The sequence below is a fragment of the Candoia aspera genome, chromosome 2, assembly GCF_035149785.1.
Source record: "Candoia aspera isolate rCanAsp1 chromosome 2, rCanAsp1.hap2, whole genome shotgun sequence".
NCBI classification, from domain to species: domain Eukaryota; kingdom Metazoa; phylum Chordata; class Lepidosauria; order Squamata; family Boidae; genus Candoia; species Candoia aspera.
In genome coordinates, this window is record NC_086154.1 from 12,105,161 (window position 1) to 12,128,798 (window position 23,638).

General features: G+C 45.4%; 1 protein-coding gene and 3 non-coding genes across 5 annotated transcripts in view; all 4 read right to left on the minus strand.

Moving 5' to 3' along the window:
* Positions 1–3,490: 3,490 nt before the first annotated feature.
* Positions 3,491–23,638, minus strand: part of LOC134492096 (carnitine O-acetyltransferase-like) — a 28,691-nt gene continuing 8,543 nt past the window's right edge. For both annotated transcript variants that reach the window (XM_063296242.1, XM_063296243.1), the window contains 11 exons: positions 17,747–17,800; positions 16,079–16,244; positions 14,605–14,779; positions 13,046–13,224; positions 12,596–12,696; positions 11,532–11,651; positions 9,325–9,447; positions 8,969–9,104; positions 8,055–8,117; positions 5,088–5,225; positions 3,491–4,027 (listed from right to left, as the gene is read on the minus strand). In XM_063296242.1, coding sequence (XP_063152312.1) covers positions 3,803–4,027; positions 5,088–5,225; positions 8,055–8,117; positions 8,969–9,104; positions 9,325–9,447; positions 11,532–11,651; positions 12,596–12,696; positions 13,046–13,224; positions 14,605–14,779; positions 16,079–16,244; positions 17,747–17,800 — 1,480 coding nt within the window. In that variant the 3' untranslated portion in view covers positions 3,491–3,802. The remainder of the gene's footprint in view (positions 4,028–5,087; positions 5,226–8,054; positions 8,118–8,968; positions 9,105–9,324; positions 9,448–11,531; positions 11,652–12,595; positions 12,697–13,045; positions 13,225–14,604; positions 14,780–16,078; positions 16,245–17,746; positions 17,801–23,638) is intronic.
* On the minus strand, positions 19,669–19,740 carry TRNAC-GCA (transfer RNA cysteine (anticodon GCA)). The gene has a single exon. It is a non-coding gene; the product is annotated as a tRNA-Cys (tRNA).
* On the minus strand, positions 21,626–21,697 carry TRNAC-GCA (transfer RNA cysteine (anticodon GCA)). The gene has a single exon. It is a non-coding gene; the product is annotated as a tRNA-Cys (tRNA).
* On the minus strand, positions 23,538–23,609 carry TRNAC-GCA (transfer RNA cysteine (anticodon GCA)). Its single transcript has one exon. It is a non-coding gene; the product is annotated as a tRNA-Cys (tRNA).

Consider the following 23,638-nt stretch of genomic DNA (forward strand, 5'->3'; position numbering starts at 1 on the left):
AAGCAGAAAATCCCTGATCCTCATCCCTCTCTGAAATATGGCAACAAAGGTTGTCCATCTGACATCATTTGTTGTTGTTTATTCGTTCAGTCACTTCTGACTCTTTGTGACTTCATGGACCAGCCCACGCCAGAGCTTCCTGTCAGTCATCAACACCCCCAGCTCCCCCAGGGACGAGTCCATCACCTCTAGAATGTCATCCATCCATCTTGCCCTTGGTCAGCCCCTCTTCCTTTTGCCTTCCACTCTCCCTAGCATCAGCATCTTCTCCAGGGTGTCCTGTCTTCTCGTTATGTGGCCAAAGTATTTCAGTTTTGCCTTTAATATCATTCCCTCAAGTGAGCAGTCTGGCTTGATTTCCTGGAGGATGGACTGGTTTGATCTTCTGGCAGTCCAAGGCACTCTCAGAATTTTCCTCCAACACCACAGTTCAAAAGCATCGATCTTCCTTCTCTCAGCCTTCCTTATGGTCCAGCTCTCGCAGCCATATGTTACTACGGGGAACACCATTGCTTTAACTATGCAGACCTTTGTTGTCAGTGTGATGTCTCTGCTCTTAACTATTTTATCGAGATTTGTCATTGCTCTTCTCCCAAGGATTAAGCGTCTTCTGATTTCCTGACTGCAGTCAGCATCTGCAGTAATCTTTGCACCTAGAAATACGAAGTCTTTCACTGCTTCTACATTTTCTCCCTCTATTTGCCAGTTATCAATCAAGCTGGTTACCATAATCTTGGTTCTTTTGAGGTTTAGCTGCAAGCCAGCTTTTGCACTTTCTTCTTTCGCCTTCATCATAAGGCTCCTCAGTTCCTAGTTTGGTATAATTTATTACTACAAAGACTGATTCTCTTTCTTGGCTCTCAAATACATTTCCTTCTCTCTTTCCTCTCCCACTTTTCCTTTGCTCTTTTGGGAGCTAAGAGGATCTAACAGCCTATAACATGAGATATTTCAAACACAAGCTCCGATAGACAAACCACTTTAATATTCATTGCTTTGCCTGTTACTCTGATTCAAACAGCTGCTGCTTTGTCATTCTTCCTGTGCTCTTACTTATACTGCATTGTCTTCGTTAATTCTTCTCTTTAGAAGTGTTCTGCTACCTTAATAGATTAGTGGAAACTCTGGTTTTTATCTCCAGTTTAACTTGGCTCAGTGAGGTGCAAGAGAACCAGGGTGCGGTAGTGGTGAAGGTGCTGAACGAGGAGTGGGGAGATCCAGGTCCTTGTCCCCTGAACACAGAAGCTCCCTGGGGTACTTTGAGCCAACCCCTCAGCCCAAGAGCCAGGATGGTCTAGTTGTGAATATGATGGCCTAGGAGAAGGGAAACCCAACATTTAGTCCCCCCTCAGCCATGGAAGCCAGCTGGGGGACTCTGGGTATTCGCCCACTCTCAGCCCTAGACTAGGAAGTAAAAAAAAAAAAATCATCCCAGAAGGAGAGAATGGCAAAGCACTTCTGCAACATTGCTGAGGAAACTGCATGGACCTCTCCATGAAGTTTCAAAGAGTGAAGACTGACGTGAAGGCACCAAAAAAACCCCCAAAAGGTGCAAACCTGAATCAACATCTCTCACCATCCCAATTCAGGGCCTGTTCTTAACCCTTCTATTAACCAAGATACGTTTTAAAAGGGTCTCCCAGTAGATTACAGCACAAGAGACAGGGTCAGTGGCTCATCAAGAGCTCGGTGTTACTCCAAGGCAGTGTTTCTCAACCTTGGCAACATTAAGATATGTGGACTTCAACTCCCAGAATTCCCCAGCCAGCATGCTTTGGAGTTGAAAATTGGAATTCTGGGAGTTGGAGTTGAAAATTGGAATTCTGGGAGTTGAAGTCCACATGTCTTAATGTCGCCAAGGTCGAGAAGCATTGCTCCAAGGATTGCTTCTGGGGTTTTCCTCTGAGAAACACAGCAGCAAATCTGAGAACAGGACAAATGTCTTTGGAGAAGGCCTCTGGCTTAAGTTGGAAGTTGGACTGAGGCTGTGTTTATCAGAGCAGAGAGCAGGAACCATACAGCTACCGGTTCCCCTCAGACCTCCCAAGGTGGTGCCCGCGGACTTCTATAATTAAGCTTTTTGAAAACATTGACGTTTAAAAACAGCCCAAATCTCTCAACATTGCCAAACCTCATGCAATTTCTTTGGTCCCGTTGGAGACTTCTCCCTCTTTCAGGTGAGAATGCTGAAATCTCGCAAAATTTGAAGCAGCAGGGCCTGATCCCAGAAAACTTTGCCAAGACGTGATTTACATCAGATGCCCATTCAGGGCATTTCCTTATAACTTGGCTCCTTGTCACAATCCTGTGAGGGTCAGATCCATACCCCCATATTCCGGATGCTGACAGTTCCACGGGCATTTCTACACAACTAATCCAGGGGATCTCAAACTGAAGGTCGGGATCCCACAAGGAATCCCAAACTAGTTATGAGGAAAGTGCGAGAGAAAACGTCTGAGGGAAAAGGAAGTGCTTCAGAACCTGTCAAAGGAAGAACAAGCGGACGTTTTGTCTGGTGAAAAGAGCCGTTCGCTTTTGGGTTAAGCAATCTGCAAGGAAGAAATTCAAGTAACTGAATCCTGAATTGAGATCCCACCTCAATGAATTCGCTAATAAATGAGCCGGAGTTTCGCTTCTTCAATTTTCAAGATTCTGTAACCAACCACCCCTCACTATCACCACTTTTTTTCCCCCTGGGATCACACCTAAAATAAAATGAAATACCAATGGGGATCTTTCTTCCTGGGTCATGCAGTCCTGCTCAGTGGATCCCATTTCTTAAAAAAACGAATCAGAGCTCACTGACAGAATGGGAGAACTGTCACAAGGCACTTCAGGAGTTGCTCCTCACTATGCCCCATCGTGATCCTGCAACATTTAAGAATTCCTTTTATATACAGATTGAAGTTTAACTGTGATGCATTAATTTCTTGCCAATCCTCATCCCAATGAAATTCTTTTAAGGGGTGGGGGAACTAGAAAGCAATTTATAGATAGTCCTCACTTGACAAACATTCATTTAGTGATGGTCCGGACTTACAACAGTATTAAAACCCAACTTGTGACCAGTCCTTCTACTTACGACCATCACAGCATCCCGGGGTCACATGATCACCATTCTCTACCTTCCTGGCTACCTTCCGGCAAGCAAAATAAACGGGGAATCGTGTGATTCACTTAACGGTCATAGTGATTCACTTAATGACTGCCACAAAAACGGTCATAAAATTGGGTAAGATTTGCTTAATGACCGCACTGCTTAGCAACCAAAATTCTGGTCCCAATTGTGGTCATTAAGCGAGAACTAACTGTATCATTTTAGGAGATGATCATACCACAAACCTTTGAGAACTCCTGGGGAATTCCATGTAAGCTACTACACGATCATGAATAAGTCATGGATGCTGACTATGCTATCAGTGCCAGTTTGGAATGGCACAGCATCTCAGTCATAAATAATTAAAAAAAAAATCTTTCACAAATAAGCCAGGACTTTTCCTGAAACATATATTTTAAATTTCTTTATTCTGGAAATAAATTAGATCTGACCTTGAATTTAGAAGATGTATGTATGTATATAAAAAAGGACAGCCACCTTCCCACAAATCCCTGCTAGAGGTGGCAAAGGGCATTACGAATTAGGAGTGCTCTGAAGGATGCTGCATCCCAAGCTTCGGCACCAAGGAAGGCAAGGATGAGACTGGGGACTTCTCAACGATGAGTAATGAGTTGGCCAATGTCGAGAGGATGCTGTCAGTCACGCTGAGGTCGGAAGTGAAGCCAAACAAGTACAAAACATTTCTCAAAGTCCTTCAGGGTGGCCCTCTCCAAAGTCCCCCAGCAAGGCCCCCACATCAGCCAGGGCGTTCTGGATGTTGTCGGCTAAGTAAGTGGCGTTGGTTTCCTCACAGCAGTTGAAGGCAGTGACGGCAAAATTAATATGGGAAGGCAAAGGGTTGTAGCAAACAGCATAGCCGTCAGGCACAAGCGGCCCATAACACATCATGCAATCCGTGCGGGCAGCAACCTGAAAGAGGAAAGAAAGTGGGATCAAAACAGCATTTGCTGTCCTTTGAAAAAAAAGAAGAGTAAAACAAGCATGTTCTCAGCTGAGATTAAAAAAAGATACTGGGGGTAGGAATTGCAGCTGGATGAACAACTCCAAACTCATCCCTCTTGCCCAGTCCAATTCACTCAAGTGGTTCTTTTGGAGATAATGGGGAGTGGGGGAGGAAGTTAAGTATTGCGAAGTTTCTTGAAGGAAAAGGGGAAAAAAATAATGCTGCAAGTCTCTGAGGGAAGGATAAGGCACAGTCAAGGTGCCATCACTGATAAGGCCCTGTTCCCTATATTCATAGTTGCTAAGGGTTAAGGAGGTCACGGAGGATCATATGTGAATAAGAAGCATAAGCAACGTTGTGTGCTCATGAAAGACACATTTCAGTGCAAAGTTTAGAGCGGATGGGGAGGTACAGTTTATGAACAAGCCTACTTGTAATTGCAAGAAAACCAAGAGATTGTGCAAAATGCTTGGGAGGGATGGAATACAGGTAGTCCTCATTTAGTGGCTGCAACTGGGCCTGGTGACTTGGTCGTTAAATGAAATGGTCGCAAAGTGAAGATGTGAGAAACGCTGCAAAGATCATTGGTTGCTGTCATCTCATTCAAATAAAATTCTCTCCTACGGTATCCTGTGCCTGACCCATTCTTTTTCCTTCTTTTGCCCTCTCACAGGGTGGAGAGATTGGCTAAACAAGTGATCTCTTCCTGAGATGCTTTTCTCCTCAGCGCTTCCCTAAAAAGTGCTAACTGCAAGTTAACAAGCTCAGTTGTGACCTTAAATAGCTGATTAGAACCCTCCTGGCTGGCTTGCAGCTGGTGCCTGAAACTGACCAGACCTCAATCAGTTTCACACTGGCTTTCTTGTTGGAAAATGAATGTTTTATTAGTTTATTACCATTGTATTTGTGAATGGTCGCTATCCGAGGTAGTTGCTAAACGAGGACTAGCTGTACAGAGAGTACCATAACCTGGAGCACTACAGGAATGCGGCAAAGCAGTACAAATTTGGGCCTGGCAATCTGTACCTGTCCTGTGGAGAGTTTCCAGTATGAGGCCATGGTGTAGGAAATATCCATAAAAAGCTCAGGTACATGGAAGCCATCCGCTATGGCCTCCATTTTCAGTCCAAGCAAATGGCAGTCGATGCCTTGCCCATCCAGAGCCTGCAAGACATCACACAAAACCAGCTACCACTGGAAGGTGGTTTGAACTCATATGCTCAACACACTAAGCTATGGTTTGTTTAACCATGTTTTATTAAAAACAACCACCTGCTGTTTTTACACAATATGTTAAGCCAAAGGGAAACAAATCATATTAGGGCTTAGCTCAATGAGTAAAGTCAGTGTGTAAGATGTCCCTCTGCCCTAAACCATCCCCTTGAAGAAACTTTCCTTCCACAGAATTTGAGATGACAGAATAAGCTCCTGCAATGGCCTCGTTTTCACACTGCGTTAAGCTCTGGTGTACTGAATACACCACACATCTCATTAAGCCCTAAGCCATGATTTGCAAATAGTAATGCCTGCGTGCATCTAACACGCTAAGCCAAAATCAAACCACATTACAGTCAGTGCAATGTTTGAACTAGGCCAGTTGGGGTGTGGCAGGGAGAGGGGTTGACATACATTCATTTTATTTATCAATTGAATTTATATAGCCATCCATCTCACTGCTCACTGCTAAAAATCCAGAAAACCATTCAAAATCAACCAAAACATAACTGCAAAAATCATTACAAACAAACTATTAAAAACATAGAAACATAAATCTGCAGGAGAGCACCATTCATTTTCCTAAAAGTACAACCACTTAGCAGGCTCTCCATCAACGTCCCTGGATAATGACATCATAATGTACACACAGGGGCATTCTGATGAGCAAAGCCTTTTCTCAATGAATGGAGAGCACCAGATTTTCCCCTGCTCAGCACTTTTTCTGTGTCTGCTGTCTGCACAGAACCTTCCCCACTCCTTGATACGTCCATTTTAATGGATTTTGGGGTTGTTATTTTACCTTGTTTCATTTGGCCTTTATATGTTTTTTATTCTGTATTTTGCTTGTTAATTGTAGGATGTTTTACAGCTTTTGTGAATTGCTTCAAGGTGGTTGTTTTTTTCAAATGAAGAAGCAGCGTGAACATGTTGTAGTAAGTAAATAATAAGCAAATCCAAGGACGCTCTTGTGTAGGTTCCTTCGTTAACTATCGGGAACATCTCGGCTACTAAATGTATGAGTTCCAAAGGGTGAGAGATTGAAGAAACTGGTATTAGAATTAGGGCATTATACTGAAAGATTCCTGTAGTACTATAAATCTGATCTGAGTGCCCCAGGATCTGATGACAGATTGCTCCATTTCCTCTTTCCAAAGCTGTAGGAGTTACAATTATTGATTGCCCCTGTTGTCTGCAATTCTTCCACTACAATTGCAAAAAGTATAGCATGTCTTTTGCTGTTCTTTGGTTCAATAAAAATCCTTCCTTTATACGAAGCTGACCACTAACTCAATTCTCCTACCCCTATTGCTCTCCAATAGCTTAGCCCATCCAGTGAGATTCAGCAGACGTGGTTTATTTTGAATCCCTTCAATAAAACAGCGTTATCCATCTGGACCTAGGAAGTGCACCTGTTGCGGCACCTGGAACAGCATCCCCCGAGATCTGTACGGCTCCCACCCTGATCCCTTTTTTTTTCTTCCATTCTAGTGTTTTCCCACAAGTGCAGGGTCTGCTTTTTGGATCAACCCAATGTTGATCCATTGGTTGTGACAGAAATTGACCGACGGGCCTATCGCCTGAGCTTGGTGTGGTGGGCTGAGAGAGAGGGACTGGCCCAAGGTCACCCAGCCGGCTTTCAGGCCTGAGGCGGGACTAGAACTCTCCTACCACGCCTGATTGGCTCTTGGGCTGAGAGAGAGGGACTGGCCCAAGGTCACCCAGCCGGCTTTCATGCCTAAGGCAGGACTAGAACTCTCCTACCACGCCTGATTGGCTCTTGGGCTGAGAGAGAGGGACTGGCCCAAGGTCACCCAGCCGGCTTTCAGGCCTGAGGCGGGACTAGAACTCTCCTACCACGCCTGATTGGCTCTTGGGCTGAGAGAGAGGGACTGGCCCAAGGTCACCCAGCCGGCTTTCAGGCCTGAGGCGGGACTAGAACTCTCCTACCACGCCTGATTGGCTCTTGGGCTGAGAGAGAGGGACTGGCCCAAGGTCACCCAGCTGGCTTTCAGGCCTGAGGCGGGACTAGAACTCTCCTACCACGCCTGATTGGCTCTTGGGCTGAGAGAGAGGGACTGGCCCAAGGTCACCCAGCCGGCTTTCAGGCCTAAGGCGGGACTAGAACTCTCCTACCACGCCTGATTGGCTCTTGGGCTGAGAGAGGGGGACTGGCCCAAGGTCACCCAGCTGGCTTTCAGGCCTGAGGCGGGACTAGAACTCTCCTACCACGCCTGATTGGCTCTTGGGCTGAGAGAGAGGGACTGGCCCAAGGTCACCCAGCTGGCTTTCAGGCCTGAGGCGGGACTAGAACTCTCCTACCACGCCTGATTGGCTCTTGGGCTGAGAGAGAGGGACTGGCCCAAGGTCACCCAGCTGGCTTTCAGGCCTGAGGCGGGACTAGAACTCTCCTACCACGCCTGATTGGCTCTTGGGCTGAGAGAGAGGGACTGGCCCAAGGTCACCCAGCCGGCTTTCATGCCTAAGGCCAGACCAGAACTCTCAGTCTCCTGGTTTCTAGCCTGGTGCCTTCACCACTAGACCAAACTAGCTCTGAAAATTTGGCTGTTCTCCCAGGCCTTTGGGCAGAGTGGTGGCTGAGCCCCTGTGGGATGTTATTTGTTGTTTCTTGTTCTCACTTTTTTAAAATATGAGCCACCCAGAGTTATTTGGAGTTGGTGGCCCCTAAACTGTATAGTAAATAAATATTGGGATCTTTTCTTCTTCACACAATGCCAGGTTTGGCTTCCTGCAGGCTGCTTCCAGGGAGATATTTACCTGATCTGTGAGGGTGCTGTGGAATTCAGCTGCTTGCTTCAGGAGAGATAATCTTTCAGGAGCCTAGTGAAGAAAAAGAGACATGGATTACAAATACCTGAAGAGGTCTGCAAGACACACAATGCTCAAGCCATACACACTGAAGAACATTCCAAGAACACATTAAAAGCCTCACTGCTAACATATTCAGAGAAATCTAAATGTTGATATGGGTATTCCCAAATTCAGGCTGCGTGGGAAAGAGACTGCCCTAAGTAATGGTAGACTTCCATACTTGCCCCAAGACCAAGGCCAGAACAAGGCCTTGAAGCCTGAGGTCCAGAAAAAATGGCACACTCTTCCCACTCCACATACAGTTACTGATGGGATTGGCAGAAGAACCAAAATCCATCCCATATGACTAATTGAAAATGCATCTGAAGGCCATCAAAGATGATGAGCAAACAATGCAGAACGGTCTTTCAACAACTGGGATACCATTCCTTGCCTGGAGTGGCCTCTCATTCTACTCAATGACATGGGGACAAGGTCTGTACGACACAAACGGTTTACATATTGCGGTTGTGGCTTTCCCATCTTTTAAGGAGGCTTTTAAGAAGAGGCTGGATCTCCACTTCTCAGAGACGGCTTAACTGGCTTTCCTGCGTGTGCACAGGGATGGACTAGATGGTCCTTGTGGTTCTTCCAATTCCACAATCCTATGATTAGGAATTGTCACTGGAAGCACCACAGACCTAACTCTATTACCACCGATCATTTTTTTTTGGAGGGATAACGGAATACCAAGCAAAAAAGCTGAGGGCAGGCCACAAGCACACCCTCTCAGCAAGCCTACTTCAAGATCCTGGAGGGGCCTGATGAAGTCGGTTGTCAACCCAGCCTTTAAAAAAGGACACCAAGGTGGAAAGCTATACCTGACACTTGTCATCAGCCATTCCCTGGGCAAAGGCCAGCACAGCCGAGGTAGCAGACCGGATGATTTCTGTCCGGCCCTGATGGAAGCGACGAAGCGAGGCTGACTCTGCGGTGGGACACAACTTCCCGTGTGCTCTAGGAGAGGCAAGAAGATCAGCCGTAATACCACTCAGTGTGCGCCACCAGAGCTGCGCCTCCTAGGTGATAAACCCTGCGTGAACAAAAGCAGACCCACTTCCCATTTTCTTTTGTTTTCACTAGCTTGGCCACCAACTTGCAGCTTTCTTTAGATTCTGGATCCCACCCTCTGCCTTCCATTTCTCCAAGCATCCTTCGACCTCACTTGCCAGCTCACCTGTAATGCGCCAGCTGCAGCACTACCTGCACAATGGAATCAGGGCTCAACCTCTGCCTTTTGAGAAACTCCTTGCCAAAACCATCATATGTGAAACAGCGGATGTCCAGGTCGCTGATGAGGCTGAGCGAGAGAGAGAGAGAAAGAGGGGAAGAAAAACACAGAGCTCAGACAATGCTTTGCAGGTGCAGTCCCAGATGTAGAGCAATGGTCCTCTCCTGCAGGCCTTAGTGGGACACCCATGGTACCGTCTCCTAATGGCCACCATGCTCCCTGCCCCATAGATATTTTACATTTGTTTGACTGTGCAGTATTTTAATTAAAAGCAACTAAACAGGGAAGTCTGCAGCCACAAAATAAAACACCAGCATCGTTTTGCTTTCACAAAATGCCTCTAGGCTCCAGAAGCATTCTTAGATGGTTGGTTAAAAATTAGGAAGACTAAAATCCACTGTTTTTGGAAAGAGCACCATGTGTCCAGGAAAGAGTCCAAAGGTTGTTTGGAAACGTGGAAGAAAAAAGAAGAGGACCGGCAGCGAGGTGGATGGACTCAGGTACAATGGCGATGGGGGCACCTTTGGAAGAGCTGAAGGACCAGGCTGGACAGATCTACGTGGTCACTAAGAGTCACCAACGACTTGAAGGTGCATAATTAATCAACCTTGGAAGGCTGAGTGAGGAGGGTGGGCAGCCTTTTTGCCAAGTATTTTGTGACCAGCTGCCCCATGAACTGCTCTCAAAATGGAAAATCTGTCCAGTAATTCTGCAAAATACTGGAGAATCCTGCTCACCACTTCCTAAAGGCAGCAGAATGTCGTTGTATAAAATACGTAATGCTGTTCTTTTGGTTAATATGACATTTTATAACGCAAACCACCAAGAGGAAGCTTTGCCTCAAAAGGAGATTTAGGAATATTCTAAATAAGCAACAAGGAACAGGATAAAGAAAAGATCAGGTCACTGTTGATGAGGATGAATGTCCTGATTACCAGGAAACACACTGAGACAATGACTTGGTCTCTAATATTTATTAGTAGTACTTAACAAGAATCCTAACAAACTGAGGAAGCGTGGGAAAACCCAGCCATATAACCCCCAAAGGTTAAGGCGGTCCCGATCTGTGTCTCTTTGAATGGCTGAACAGTTCCTCAGTGCTACGCATGCGCTTGACAGTCTGGGTGGGAGCCCCCTGCTCGCCATCCTTACTCATGACAATGAATGTTCCAAGGGTTGAAGCCCTTGAGAACTGGTGTCAAGCAGAGTGGATAATATAGGGCCAAATGGATAATCCTTTGCTATGGTGACTAGCAGCTTCCTTGTTCTTAAACATGTTCCAGATACAGGTAGTCCTCGCTTAATGACCACAATTGGGACTGGAATTTCAGTTGCTAAGCAAAGTGGTCATTAAGTGAATCCAACCCAATTCCAGGATCTTTTGTGGCGGTCATTAAGCGAATCACCGAGGGTGTTAAGTGAACCAGGTGGTCATTAAATGAATTGATTTTGCTTGCCAGAAGCCAGCCAGGAAGGTCTAAAATGGTGATCACATGACCACGGGACACTGAGACAGTCATAAATGTGAACCGGTTGCCAAGTATCCAAATCGTGATCACGTGACCATGGGGACACTGCGATGGTAATAAGTGTGAGGACCGGTCGTAAATTGTTTTTTCCAGCACTGTCGTAAGTCTGAATTGTCACTAAACGAATGGTTTTTAAGTGAGGACTACCTGTACTAGGAGATGCTAGAATTCAAATTCTAATGTGACAGCCTTCCCCTGCTTAGTGTCCTTCCCCCCCAAGTCGTTTTTCCCAGCACCATCATGTGAACCATCACTAAACAAATGGTTGTTAAGGGAGGACTACCTGTAAGCTGTATCCAGGTTGGCTGCCACATCTATGACAAAAACTTTTAAGATGTTTTTTGACTTCCTTGCCTGGCTGAGAGAGAGGGACTGGCCCAAAGTCACCCAACTGCCTGTTGTGCCAAAGGGAGGCCTGGAACTCACGGTTGCCCTGCTCCTCACCCAGCACCTCCCCCTCTACCTCATCCTGGCGCTCTGTAACCTGGACATGAAGTAAAATAATAATAATAATAAAACTTCCAGAGCCAGGAGGAAAAGAGCCTACTTTTCACACCTTCAATGGAACTGGCAAGGTGTGTTACCAGAACAGGCCACCCCCGAGCACACACCCTGCTCACTCACACATCCAGGTTCTGCTTTGCACATTCAAGGTCACGTTTGACTTCTGGAGTGATGGAAAAATAGAGCTTTTGGGGCAACTGCAGAGGGATCAGTGGGCTGCGTACCATGATTGGATCTTTGCTGGGGGGAAAGAAAAGGAGAAAAGACGCATGAAAATATACTGTACACACACACACACACACACTTTATGTTACATGAAAAGAGCCATTCCTCTAGGCAGGGATCCACAAAGGGGGGGGGTATAAACTGTTCCTTGTTTTTTGCAAGGAGCAAGCCATTAAGGTTACTATGGTAACAAATCAGAAGGTCAAACTTAAGTATCCTTAGTTTTTCGGGTGAAAAGGCATGACCATATAAGGAAAAGCTTTTAATTGCCCTGGAGAGGTATTTTGCCTGGGCTTGTTAGTTTCAGTTTTCCTTTCTATCTGCCTTCCTCCCAGTCCTCTGAGCGTGTGTGAATGCACAAGCTTGTAGATGTGTTTTTGTGCTTTCTGTAAATAAATTTATTTTTATAGAAATGCCTGGTGTGTGATTTTTCTGATCGCTCGGGCCAAACGCTTTCCAGCACTCTGCCACATAAAGCAACTCAAGATGGTGGCCACGATGCATGTAGAAAAGGGATGGAGTTTCCACCACACAGTCACAGCTGCCATCTTGGCTTTTTTGACATCCAACCCGCCCTGTAGACTCCCCTAATTACTAGGAACATACTAAGGGCTCAGTAAACCATTTGACGTCTCAAAACGTCAAAAGCTTTGTTCGCCGCTAGACACAAACAAGGCTGAACACTCCAAAATGAATCCCAGTTTTTATGGATCCTCAAGCATCTCCCCCTGCAAACAAAACAGACAGACAGACAGACACACACACACACACACACACACACACACAGGTGGAGAAGGCGAGAGTTTGCATCCCTCGCCACTGGCTGTTTAGTTCCCTGAGCTGGATTTCAAGGGCTACAGTATTCCAAACACTTTTTGCAGAACCAGTTTGAGACCTGCCCACGGGAGTCAAATCAGGGTTGCCCCACAGTGTCATCTTCTCCCCCACAGGGGCATTACCAATAATCAAGGACGTAGTCAATGACAGTGGCAATCAGTGGCCCCTCAGCAATGGCTTGTTCATAAAGGACTCCACAGGTGCCATCTTCTCCGATAATGAACTGAGGGCCAGGCAAAAAGAGCAGGTGGGAAGAAGGAAAGAAATGGCTTATTAGGCACTGAACAGACAAAGCTAAAAAGCTGGTTCCATCTACACTGATCTAGATGCTTAAATTTTGACCTAGGATTTGGCCTGTGGGAGCTGTCCGGTAACACTCTCTTAAAAAGTAATTTTAGAAATGTTCAAAATGGTTGATGCGATATAGCCGAAACTTGCAAGGTTTTTGAGATTTCTTCATGTGAAATGGCACAATATTGATCACCCCTGGCTTAATTCCCTGTACCGCTGAGGATCACGTTCCCTTACGCTTCCAACTTCAAGCCTAATTCACGTCCTGCTTTTATGCTCACCTGCAGCGTCTTGTCAAACCAGCGATTGCCGCTGTTGGAATAGCTCCCTCCCCCATGCAGCATTTGAGCTGCCAAGCGGCTTTGGGTGTTAGCGTCCGACACCTTCAGGATAGGGGCATCCAGGCAGACTGTGAAGAGGCTACGCTGGATCGTGAGAGCTGATTCCTGGTTCAGCTTGTCTGGAGCAAGAGGAGAAGTGCCAGAGTTAATCCCAGATGCGGTTATGTTCTAGCACAGGACAAAGATCGAACCCATTCTCTGGGTGACGGGTCTGAAAACGGGGTGCAACCTGCCCCACAATTTAATCTGATTCCATTCTTTTTCTCATTTAAATTTAATTAAAATTAAACTGAACACATAGTTAACCAGACAGCCCTGTGACCCATTGGGTCATCCTCTGAGAGAAAGCTAGTGCAGTCTGATGTAACCAAAATGAACGTTAAATTTTAGGCTAACCATGTTTTTTTTTTTTACCCCATCGCTGGACGGTCTCAGGATCATCTAAGAAGAGTACATATCATAAACAAAAAAAATCACTGTAGTGGCAAACAAACTTCAGTAATAAGCCAACATTTACTTACCTAAACAGATTAACCAAATGAATCTGGGCGGGCGAAAAAGCAGTGGGAGCGGGGGCAACTTCCAACTTTCTGCCGGCTTCCCCACTGACTTTGCTTGTGGGAAGCTGGCAGGGAGCTTCGGAAATCACGATCACATGACCATGGGGACGCTGTAACGGCCACGACTTTGTAAATAAAACTAGCCTGAACATCCTGGAAATTTCAATTCCAGTGGAGTAATGGTCCCTGGATTTTTTACCAGGCATTCTTTAAGTTAGTGGATTTTAAATACCATGATTCAAAAGTTGTTACAGTATAATTAGCCATTTGGGCTAATTGGAGGGTACAAACAGACAAACACAAAGATAGTTTTAGTAGTCTATACATAGATATGACTACTCTCCCATCGGACTTGTAATACTGTCTCCTTTCCTTAAATATGTGTGTGTGTGTATTATTCAGATTTATATAGCAAAGCAACGCACACCTTGCATGTATTGAAAGACACCCAACTGACTTGCTTGTCACTCAGCAAAAGTTCAATTAATGTGAAAAGACATCACTGTTTTCTGCTGAGGAACCTAGTTGGATTTATTTGTGGCTTAAGCCAGGCATCTCCAACCTGGTGCCCTTCCACTGAGCCGGGACCTCATCTCCCAAAGTCCCATTGCATTTAGAGAGTGCCAGGTTACAGTAGACTGTGGAGTAGGTATTTTAAATGCCACCCTTAATGTGCTTAAAAGAAGCCATTTGTTTACATCTGGATCCTGCCACTGGGGAATGACAAGAAAATAAAATTAGGAGCAATTGGACAGTTGATCTTGAGAGGCAAGGCCTCCTTTCACTGGATGGGTTGAAGTAGGGACTGAACAGCCCTCTAACCTGGATCATTTAATCTGGATTCCGGCATGGAGCAGAGGCTTCAGCGGCCCCTTTGTACAAGATCTAAGATCGCCCATATTAGTCAATCCTTCCCCCGCAAAAAACTCAGCTTCCCACCTTTCATGAGAGTAGCAAAGGCCTCTCCCCAGGTATGTCGGTGGTCGCTGGTGAGGACTCCCAAGGGCTCTTTATTCAACTTCCAAGAATGGGAGCGGATTTTCAGAAGCTGCAAATAGAGCTGGTCAATGGTCAGGGGCGTCCCATCGCTGTTGTATACTTCGAGCCGGAAGAACTGAGAAAGGAACAGAACAGGCAGAGAAGTGAGGAATACCCCATCACACCAAGGGGCTGTTCACTTCTGGGTTCATTGAGCAAGTCCCCCAATATTTTGGGGCTCACACCCCTCCAGGAACCCAAAAAGCCTAGATTGGGCCTCCATCGTCCAAAGGCACTGTGTGTGGCTCTATCTTCCCACTAGGGCCACCTACCATCATGGTCTCTGAAAGGATAGGGAGCCACAGAGGAAACATTCCTGGACCTTAGCATATTGCCTCCAGTCCTATGGCCACAATATACCTTACTGATTCATTAGATTTATATACCACTTTTCATTCAGGAAAATTCATTCATTTATTCCCTGAAAACAGTTCTGTGGGGTAGGTTGGACTAAGAGAGCATGACTGATCCAAAGTCATCCAGGGAGCTTCCATGGTTGATGGGAGACTAGAACCTGGGTGTCTTCAATGCTGGCTCAATGCCTGAACTGCAACACTCATTTTAGAATATTCTATTATTTGCCCTTCTAGCCCAGAATGGTTTATTCCAGGGTTTGGCAACTTCTTTGCCTTTTTTCTTTTAAAAAACTATTATTTCATTATTATTATTAGATCTTGGAAGGCTCTGGAAAGGATGGGGATGGTACTCATAGTCCAGCTTGGTCCAGTCTCACCAGCTGCAGGTTTCTGAGATCTCAGTAGATGGTCTTTCACAGCATCATAGATTTGGAAGGGATCTTAGAGGTCATCTAGCCCAACCCTCAGCTCAGTGTGGGGTCTTTGAACGGGTGGCAATCCAGCATCTGTCAGAGAACCTCCAGGGTATTCAGCTGGTTGACACCAAATTCCTCCTAATATCTAACCTGAATCTATTTCCCTGCCATTTCAACCCACTGGCGGTCATCCTACCCTTCTGGAGCAGTGTTTCTCAACTTTGGCAACTTTAAGATGTGTGGACTTCAACTCCCAGAATTCCCCAGCCAGCCATGCTGGCTGGGGAATTCTGGGAGTTGAAGTCCACACATCTTAAAGTTGCCAAGGTTGAGAAACACTGTTCTGGAACAACAGAGACCACTTTAGAGCTCTGTTACCATCTCTCTCCTCAATCTTCACTTTCTTTAACCTCCCTTTAAGACCTGAGTTCCAGTCTTCACCATCTGGGCCCTCCAACGATTCTACTTCCCAGAAGGTGGGACAAGTCTTTGTCTCTCTTCTTACCTAGACAGCAAAGAAGTCAAAGGTCTTATAGTCAGCCCCCAAGAACTGTTTTTAACAGACCTAGGGGCCGGTAGTTGGGGCAAGATAAAGATGGTTACCTGGAAGTTGCGAACAACAGTAATATAACTGGGAGGTTTTCGTCCAGGTGGAGGCAGTAATATAGAGTCACGTTTTCGCCCAGGCAGTCGACAGGAGGCAAAGAGGCGAGAATAGCAGTCCATGCTGAGCGGGTGGCCGTGGGAATACTCAACCAGCAGGGTCTGGCTGCCGTGGGGCAGGAAAGAGAAGGGTAAGCAAATCAGGAAGGAAAAGGGTAAGCAAATTTAAATTAAAGCTGGGGGCATTCTTGCAAATTGATTCCTGATAGCCTTGTGTCCCGCTTTTCATCCAGAAGCTGAAGGCAGTTCGTTGAATAGAGTTTCAATAGCATTGAATTCAATAGAATTTCAATAGAATTGAAGTTGAATAGAATTCAGTTTCCCCCCAAATCAACCGTCCTGTGAAGTAGGTTGGCTGAGAGAGGTGGAGTGGCCCAAAGTCCCCCAGGGAGCTTCTGCGGCTCAGAGGGGACGAGAACCTGGGTCTCCCTCAAGCCTTCACCAACTGATGCCCTAAGCCCAGCCCAACCATGGTGCCCCTTAACAGAAGCGAAACTCTCATGCCACCAGACAAAAACCAAAGTGACACTGATGACACCTTCAGACCAAATTTTTAAAGTTGGTTGCTCACCGTGCCAAAGAAAACCTGTTTTTAACAAGGCAGGTTAAAGTCGAAGGACGCTTCCAAAAAATCTGGCTAAAGTCGAAGCGTGGCAGGGAAAGAGTTAAGGGCATGATAGCTTGAGGGGGAGGACTCTGTGGTGCCCTCCTTCCCTTGGGGCCCTAAGCACAGGCTGAGTTTGCTTAGCGGTTAATCTGGGGCTGATCTTCACCACTGCACCCTCTGGGCAGTTGTGGATGGAGAAGTGGATCTGGTCTGGAAGGCCCAGCTGGTCCCCCACTTGTACAGGTGAGCCAGAAGGTAAGAGCTGGGAGAAGCGAAGCACCCCCGCCCCTGAAATAGTCCATTTGGGAGTAGAGAAAAAGTAGGGAACCATGACTTTCTTCCTCTGCCAGCTACTGCCCTCTTCCCTCTCTGCCAGGCTGTTCTCCACCCAGGAGCAGAGCCAGCCATGAAACTTGGTCTCCTTGTCCCTGGGGTACCCCGGGCAGCCCTGCAGCCATTTGCTCCCTTTGACCTGTTGATGCTTTCCCAAGGATGACCCCCTAAGGCATGTTACAAACCCCGTCGGCTAAGGAATTCCGACTGGTGGGGTTGAGCAGGAGAGCCTTTTCTGCTGTGGCCCCTGCCCTGTGGAACATCTTGCCCCTTGAGGTGAGGCTGGCCCCCACTCTTCTGACCTCCAGGAAGAGCGCCAAGACCTGGCTCTGCCAACTAGCATGGGGATCCGACAATCAGCCCTGGGGGTGGTAGGTGGCTTGAGGACACTCCCTCCACCTTTTAGCTTCCCACTTTTCACTTTGTGTATTTTTATAAGGGTTTTATGACCTTTTCTTTGTAAGCCGCCCCAGAGTCACTTATGTAGTGAGATGGGTGGTGTATGAATTTGATTAATAAATAAATACATTTTCTCCCCAGGCTGAACGGCCCACTTCCCCTTCCAACTTCGACTGGGGATAGAATTTGTCCTCCAGCTTTGCCCAGGGGATTTCAACCTGCATGGGCATCCCTGCACTTGGCCGGCTGATCCAACTCAGTTGACTCACTGGTCAATCTTGGCCTTGAAATCCAGCACTCCAGCAATGAGTTTCGATGCAAACCTGTGCGAGGGTGAGAAGAAGGGGGGGGGGGACAGGTTAAAAGCTTCAGAGATACAGGCCCCTCCCAGCTGGTATAATCTATGCTGCAGAGGGCACCCCTTTCCCCCAGCTAACCTGCAACTAATCCCACAATAATTAAGACTTCTTGTATCCCGGAGGCACCACTCTGCACATGCACAGAGGCACAGTATCCAAGCACCCTATTAGAGAGGAAGGAAGCACTGGCTGAGTTCACATATCATATTAAGCCGGAATATCACTTGTTTCCTCTCTGCTTGGCATGTTGTCCAAACCCAGGCATTGTGGTTCAGCAATCATGGTATACAGCTTATCACAATGGGTGAAGTGCTAATGGATTCCTAAGATATGACTTTTAAACTTCCTTCTACAATTTGATAACATTTTGCCTGTGCAGAAAACTGGCCCATCAGCAATTTTTCCAGAATCTTCAGAAAGACCAGGGTTTCTCAACCAGGGTTCCACGAGAGGTCACTAGGGGTTCCCTGGGAGATCATGATTCCTTTAAAAAAATTATTTCAAATTTGGGCAACTTCACATTAAAAAAGTAAGTTTCATTCTTTATGTTCGTTTTAAGAACACTGTTAATGCATCTAGACAGGCCTACCCATGAAACAAATATAATAATTTTGTCACTTCTGTCCTGTACTTGAGCCTGAATGTGGAAGGGTTCCCTGAGGCCTGAAAAATATCTCAAGGGTTCCTCCAGGGTCAAAAGGTTGAGAAAGGCTGAGGTAGACCATCAAAAGTTACACTCCATAGACTCAGTCCATTTCCACAAATGTCCCAAATCTGTCATTCTGAAAATACCCTTAAACCATTGTATTGTTTTTAATCAATACATTTCAGGCAGTAAAAGATCTTAGAAAAAGCAAGCAGGTGCAATGAGAATACTATATGGGGATTGAACAGGAGAGGGTTTTATATAATTTTATTCAGTTGGTTGATTATACTTGTCAAGACATTTTAACAAGGAGAACCATGCCCCTGTAATTCTGCCGAGTGTTTGTTATCAATCCCCAAATACTGATATCCAAGCTTTTGTGGGACAAAGCTACTTTTCACATATTAGAAATCTTAATCAGGCAGATTTGTACAACTAATTTACTAAAAAAGAAAAATACGCAAGAGAACTAAAACACCAAAGCTAAATTAGCTGAAAATGCAAGGCCAACTGAGAACAGAGATTTAACTAGACGGTGTTGTACACCAGACACCCCCTGCTGGTGCTCACAGGGCCAGAAATTCTGGGGATTTAAGTTGAGAACATCTGCAAGGCACCAGACTATCCTAAACAGTCCAATTTCACTTCCTGCATATTGTTCTATGTACCATTTCATTTAGAAAATAATTTAGGAATGCAGTTTAAAGCTCAATTAAATAAAACAAAAGGCTGTACAATCTTGCCAACTCTTTTGAAATTTGTAAACTTTTAATTCAACTACCCTATTAACAGTGTTTGATCATTTACCAAAGGCAGTAAAAAGGGTTGGGGGAAGACCTAATATTTCTTTGGTACAATTTATTTTCAAAATCTAGTTTTGTTTTTGGTTTGGTTAAAAAGAGAGAGAGAGAGAAGGCGGTTCATATTTTAGTCTGGGCCTTTCACTGACAATCAAACTTTCTTAGTACTATTTAATATTTCTTATGGAATTGATAGACGGAAAGATATAGGGAAAGGACATGTTTAAACTCCATAATTAACTATGATATTGGTCCACAGGAAAGACTAGGAGGCATAGGCTTCCCACATTTTTGGTTACAAGTTTGCTTTTCTAATTTTACCATGTTGCCAACAATAACCAATTTTAAAAAGGAAACAAATCCAAATAAAGGCCTTTAAGAAAAACAGGGGGCACCCGGACTTGAACCAGGGACCTCTTGATCTGCAGTCAAATGCTCTACCGCTGAGCTATACCCCCAGCACATGCTGTATAGGCCCAGGAAGCTTACTCATGTATACTGGTTTGGCCACATACTTGGCTACCACAGACATGATGAGTCTTAAGCATTCCACCTAAAGCAAACTTTGCCTCTTCCAGGTGTCAGCTCAGAAACAACTTTCTGCATACCCATTTAGGTTGCAAAGTTTTTGGAGCATGGAAGAAAGGCTGCCAACTTTGATCTTTTTAAGAGGGCATGAGACAAATTCAAGGAGGAGCAGGCCATCAATGATAACTCATGTCAATGTCATGTGGACTGTTTATTGCCTCCAGGATCAAAGATAATACAAGTCTGGGGGGGGACATGACTAGAAGCATCAAGCTTAAACCGATGCCTTCCTTGTGCACAACCTGGAAGCATCTGCTGTCCATGGTGGGAAGGGGGGAGGAGGAGGACAATGGGTCTTTGATGTGACCCAGCAGGGCTCTTCTAATACTCCCGACCAAGAAAACTTGGGGACTTGGAAGGACTAGAAACAGAAATTATTTTATCTATTCTTCTTTCCCCCAATCAGGGATACCACAATTACTGAACCCCTGAGCTATTCTACCCTAAGAATTGTATTTAAAGGGATGCAAGTGGCCCCATCATCCACTCTTCTATGTTTCCAGATGTTTCTACATATTACCCACCCAGGAACAGAGAACTCCAGCTATGGGGCAACTTAAATATTTAAATACTTTTCCCTCGAAAGTAAGCATCTGAAATTGGATATTTTCTGTCCAGTTTAAGCATTCGGAGTTCAATCAACAGCATTTACTTCTAAAGTAGCCAGGCAGCTGGGAATCTGCGAGGTTATCTATCCCTCCCTCCTCCCTCCCTATTTTTCTAAGATGCTGATTCCATTATGGAGGCTTCCTGAGGATCCACCTACCATCTCACATCTTAGGCAGGCAATGAACTGTTTTCTATGCCAACTGGCCTCTTCAGTATTTTTATCTGTATTTGGACTTCTGTTTTCAATTAGGTTCTGTACTAACCTCGCTTCGTCTCAGGTCAGTTTTGTATCATCCATGCTTATTCTTGTCATAAGTACTATTATTCCCTCATTTATTTATTTTTTTTATCAAACTCATCACTGCCCATCTCCCCCACAAGGAGGTGCTCTGGGCGGTTCACAACAAAAGCGCTTAACCATAATATAATATAAATAGTATACAATAATATCAATAACAGTAAAATATAAGTATGTTAAAATATAATAAAAACCAGATGGCTACCATACTCTCTCTGTCCACAAGCAAAACAGGGCAATTCTAAGGAGCTAACCATCCCCAAGAGGAGCTATTCTCTTTCCCACCCCAGGCATGTTGGCAAAACCAGGTTTTAATTTTTTATGGAAGTCCATAAAAAGGGCAGGCGCTATTGCAGAGAAGGCATGCTTCCATGACCCCCCCAGATAGAACTCTTCAGCAGATGGGATCCACAGCATGCCTTCTCTGCATGATCAGGTGGGGTGGGCCCATGTTATAGGGATGAGACAGTCCCTCAGGTAGCCTGGCCCCTGCCATGTAGGGCTTTAAAGGTCATAACCAACACCTTGAATTGGACCCGGAAGCAAACTGGCACCCAGTGCAGCTCACTCAGTGAAGGTGTTACGCGTGCTGCCCATGGGGCACCTAAAATTACTCGCATGGCTGCATTCTGGGCCAGCTTTACCTTCCAGATACTCTTCAAGGGTAGCCCCATGCAGAGCACATTACAGTAGTCTACATGGGAGATAACCAGGGCATGAGTGACTGTTCGAAGGGCCTTATTTATTCCTTTAAGTTTTCAATAGAAGTGATTTCTTCCTACATGGCATCCACCGTGAGTCTTCAAGGAGTTAAAAATACAGATCGCTCTGAAAAATAAAATAAAAGGAGGGGGCACCCGGACTTGAACCAGGGACCTCTTGATCTGCAGTCAAATGCTCTACCGCTGAGCTATACCCCCAGCACATAGATGTGCCTTCTTTTATGTCTGGTTTTGAATACTGGTTTTACTGCATAGTTCTGTCCCATAAATTAATGGCATGGTAGGAAGAGAATGGTGCTAAGTTTTCAGTAGCCAAAAAACAGAAAGAGTTTGGTAGCACCTTTCAAGCCTAGCAAATTTTATTACAAGGCACAAACTTTTGCAAGCTGAAGCTCACTTCATCAGATGCATGGCAGGGGGGTTTAAGCTCCTTGGACATTCCATTATAGATCTCAGTTTTGGAACAAAGAACTTCAGCAACACAATTGAGCAAGAGGTTACTGAACTCACATCCAGCAAAAGGTTTCAGGCTATCTCAGAAGGTTTGAACAGACACAACAGGATTTTCACACCTTACAAATGTTAATTGATATACCTGTAATCTGCCCCCACACGGAACCTTCATCTGCATAACCATCCTGTCTTTCCCCCTCATCTCATCCCAATTTATTTTAATCCTATGTCAATTAAGCTGTTCCAGGCCTCTGATGGAGTGTCCTGCAGCTCTCAAAAGAACAGGCCTTGTAATCAAATTAGTCTGAACAGGTACCCCTAGACCAGTGTTTTTCAAACTTGGCGACTTTAAGATGTGTAGACCTCAACTCCCAGATTTGGGAGTTGAGGTCCATACATCTTAAAGTCGCCAAGTTTGAAAAACACTGCCCTAGACTCTGATCTATAAATTTATAAGTAACAGTTTTCAAACACTGCACCTAGGATTCCATAACACCTTTCCTGGAAGAGAACAATCCTCTCCATATTCTGGGATACAATCTGGAGCACTCTGGCTACAGTTTCTTCACAATCAGCCCTACTAATCTGAAAATTGATCCTAACTTTCCACGGTTAGCATAGTAAGCAAACTGTCCTTCCTGGCCTCAAGACCCAGAGAAGATCATCGCCAATAGAAGAAAACAGAAAACTGACTCTCCAGATGATGCATCAGGGAGCACCACCAGAATATGGTATTCATCAGCACTTCAGTGAACAGCATTTTCCACCCTGGTCTTAAGGAAAGACTCTACCGCCCAGGGTCCCCCGCTGGGAGATGGGCGGGGACAAATTAAATAAAGAGGATAACTCTGACAATGTGCAAAGAGGGGGCTGGGAAGGACCCTGCCTGCTCGCTTATGGGGGAACCTTTTAATCATCTGGCAACTTTCTCCAGCTTCTCCCGAGTGTCGTGAAGGGCAAAATGTTTCCCGGGTCTCCTGCCACTCCAGAGAAAGGGCCGGTGAGGAACAAGTGGTCCAAGTCTCTTCAATGTTGAGAAGATGAGTCGTCCCTTCACCTGCTCAGTTTAGAACTGGGAGAAATCCAGGGTCTTGCCCTGATCAGGAAGGACTTCAGGCTGCCCCCTCAAGTTTAGCATCCATTTCCTTTCTCCGTTGGAGAGGTCAGGGTGAATTCTGGTGGGATATCCAGGCCACTTAAAATATAATATCCCCCCCCCAGCCTAGTATAAATGTACTTTCTTTTAAAAACAAAGAGGCCATTCTTGTTTCTCAGCATGGATGGGAAAATATATTTCACAACAGATTACCTGTTGTTTAAGTCTTCCAGGTTTTACCAACTACCAACTCTTAGAGACCCAAAGAATTTAAATTGCAAGGATATTCCTTCTTCCCCAAAAAGGGGGTGTAGCTCAGAATGGTATCTCTTGATTGGCAAGCATCCAACCTCTACTCCCAACATGGGATTAAAACTTTAGTTTCCGATATGGAATCTGTCTCAGTACTTACTTTCCACTCATTCTAATAAAATATATGCATCTAGTTTGGGAATAGAAAAAATGGTAAACTCTTTTTTCCCTAAAAGGAGGGGGCACCCGGACTTGAACCAGGGACCTCTTGATCTGCAGTCAAATGCTCTACCGCTGAGCTATACCCCCAGCACATAGATGAGCCTCACCTAAGGTCT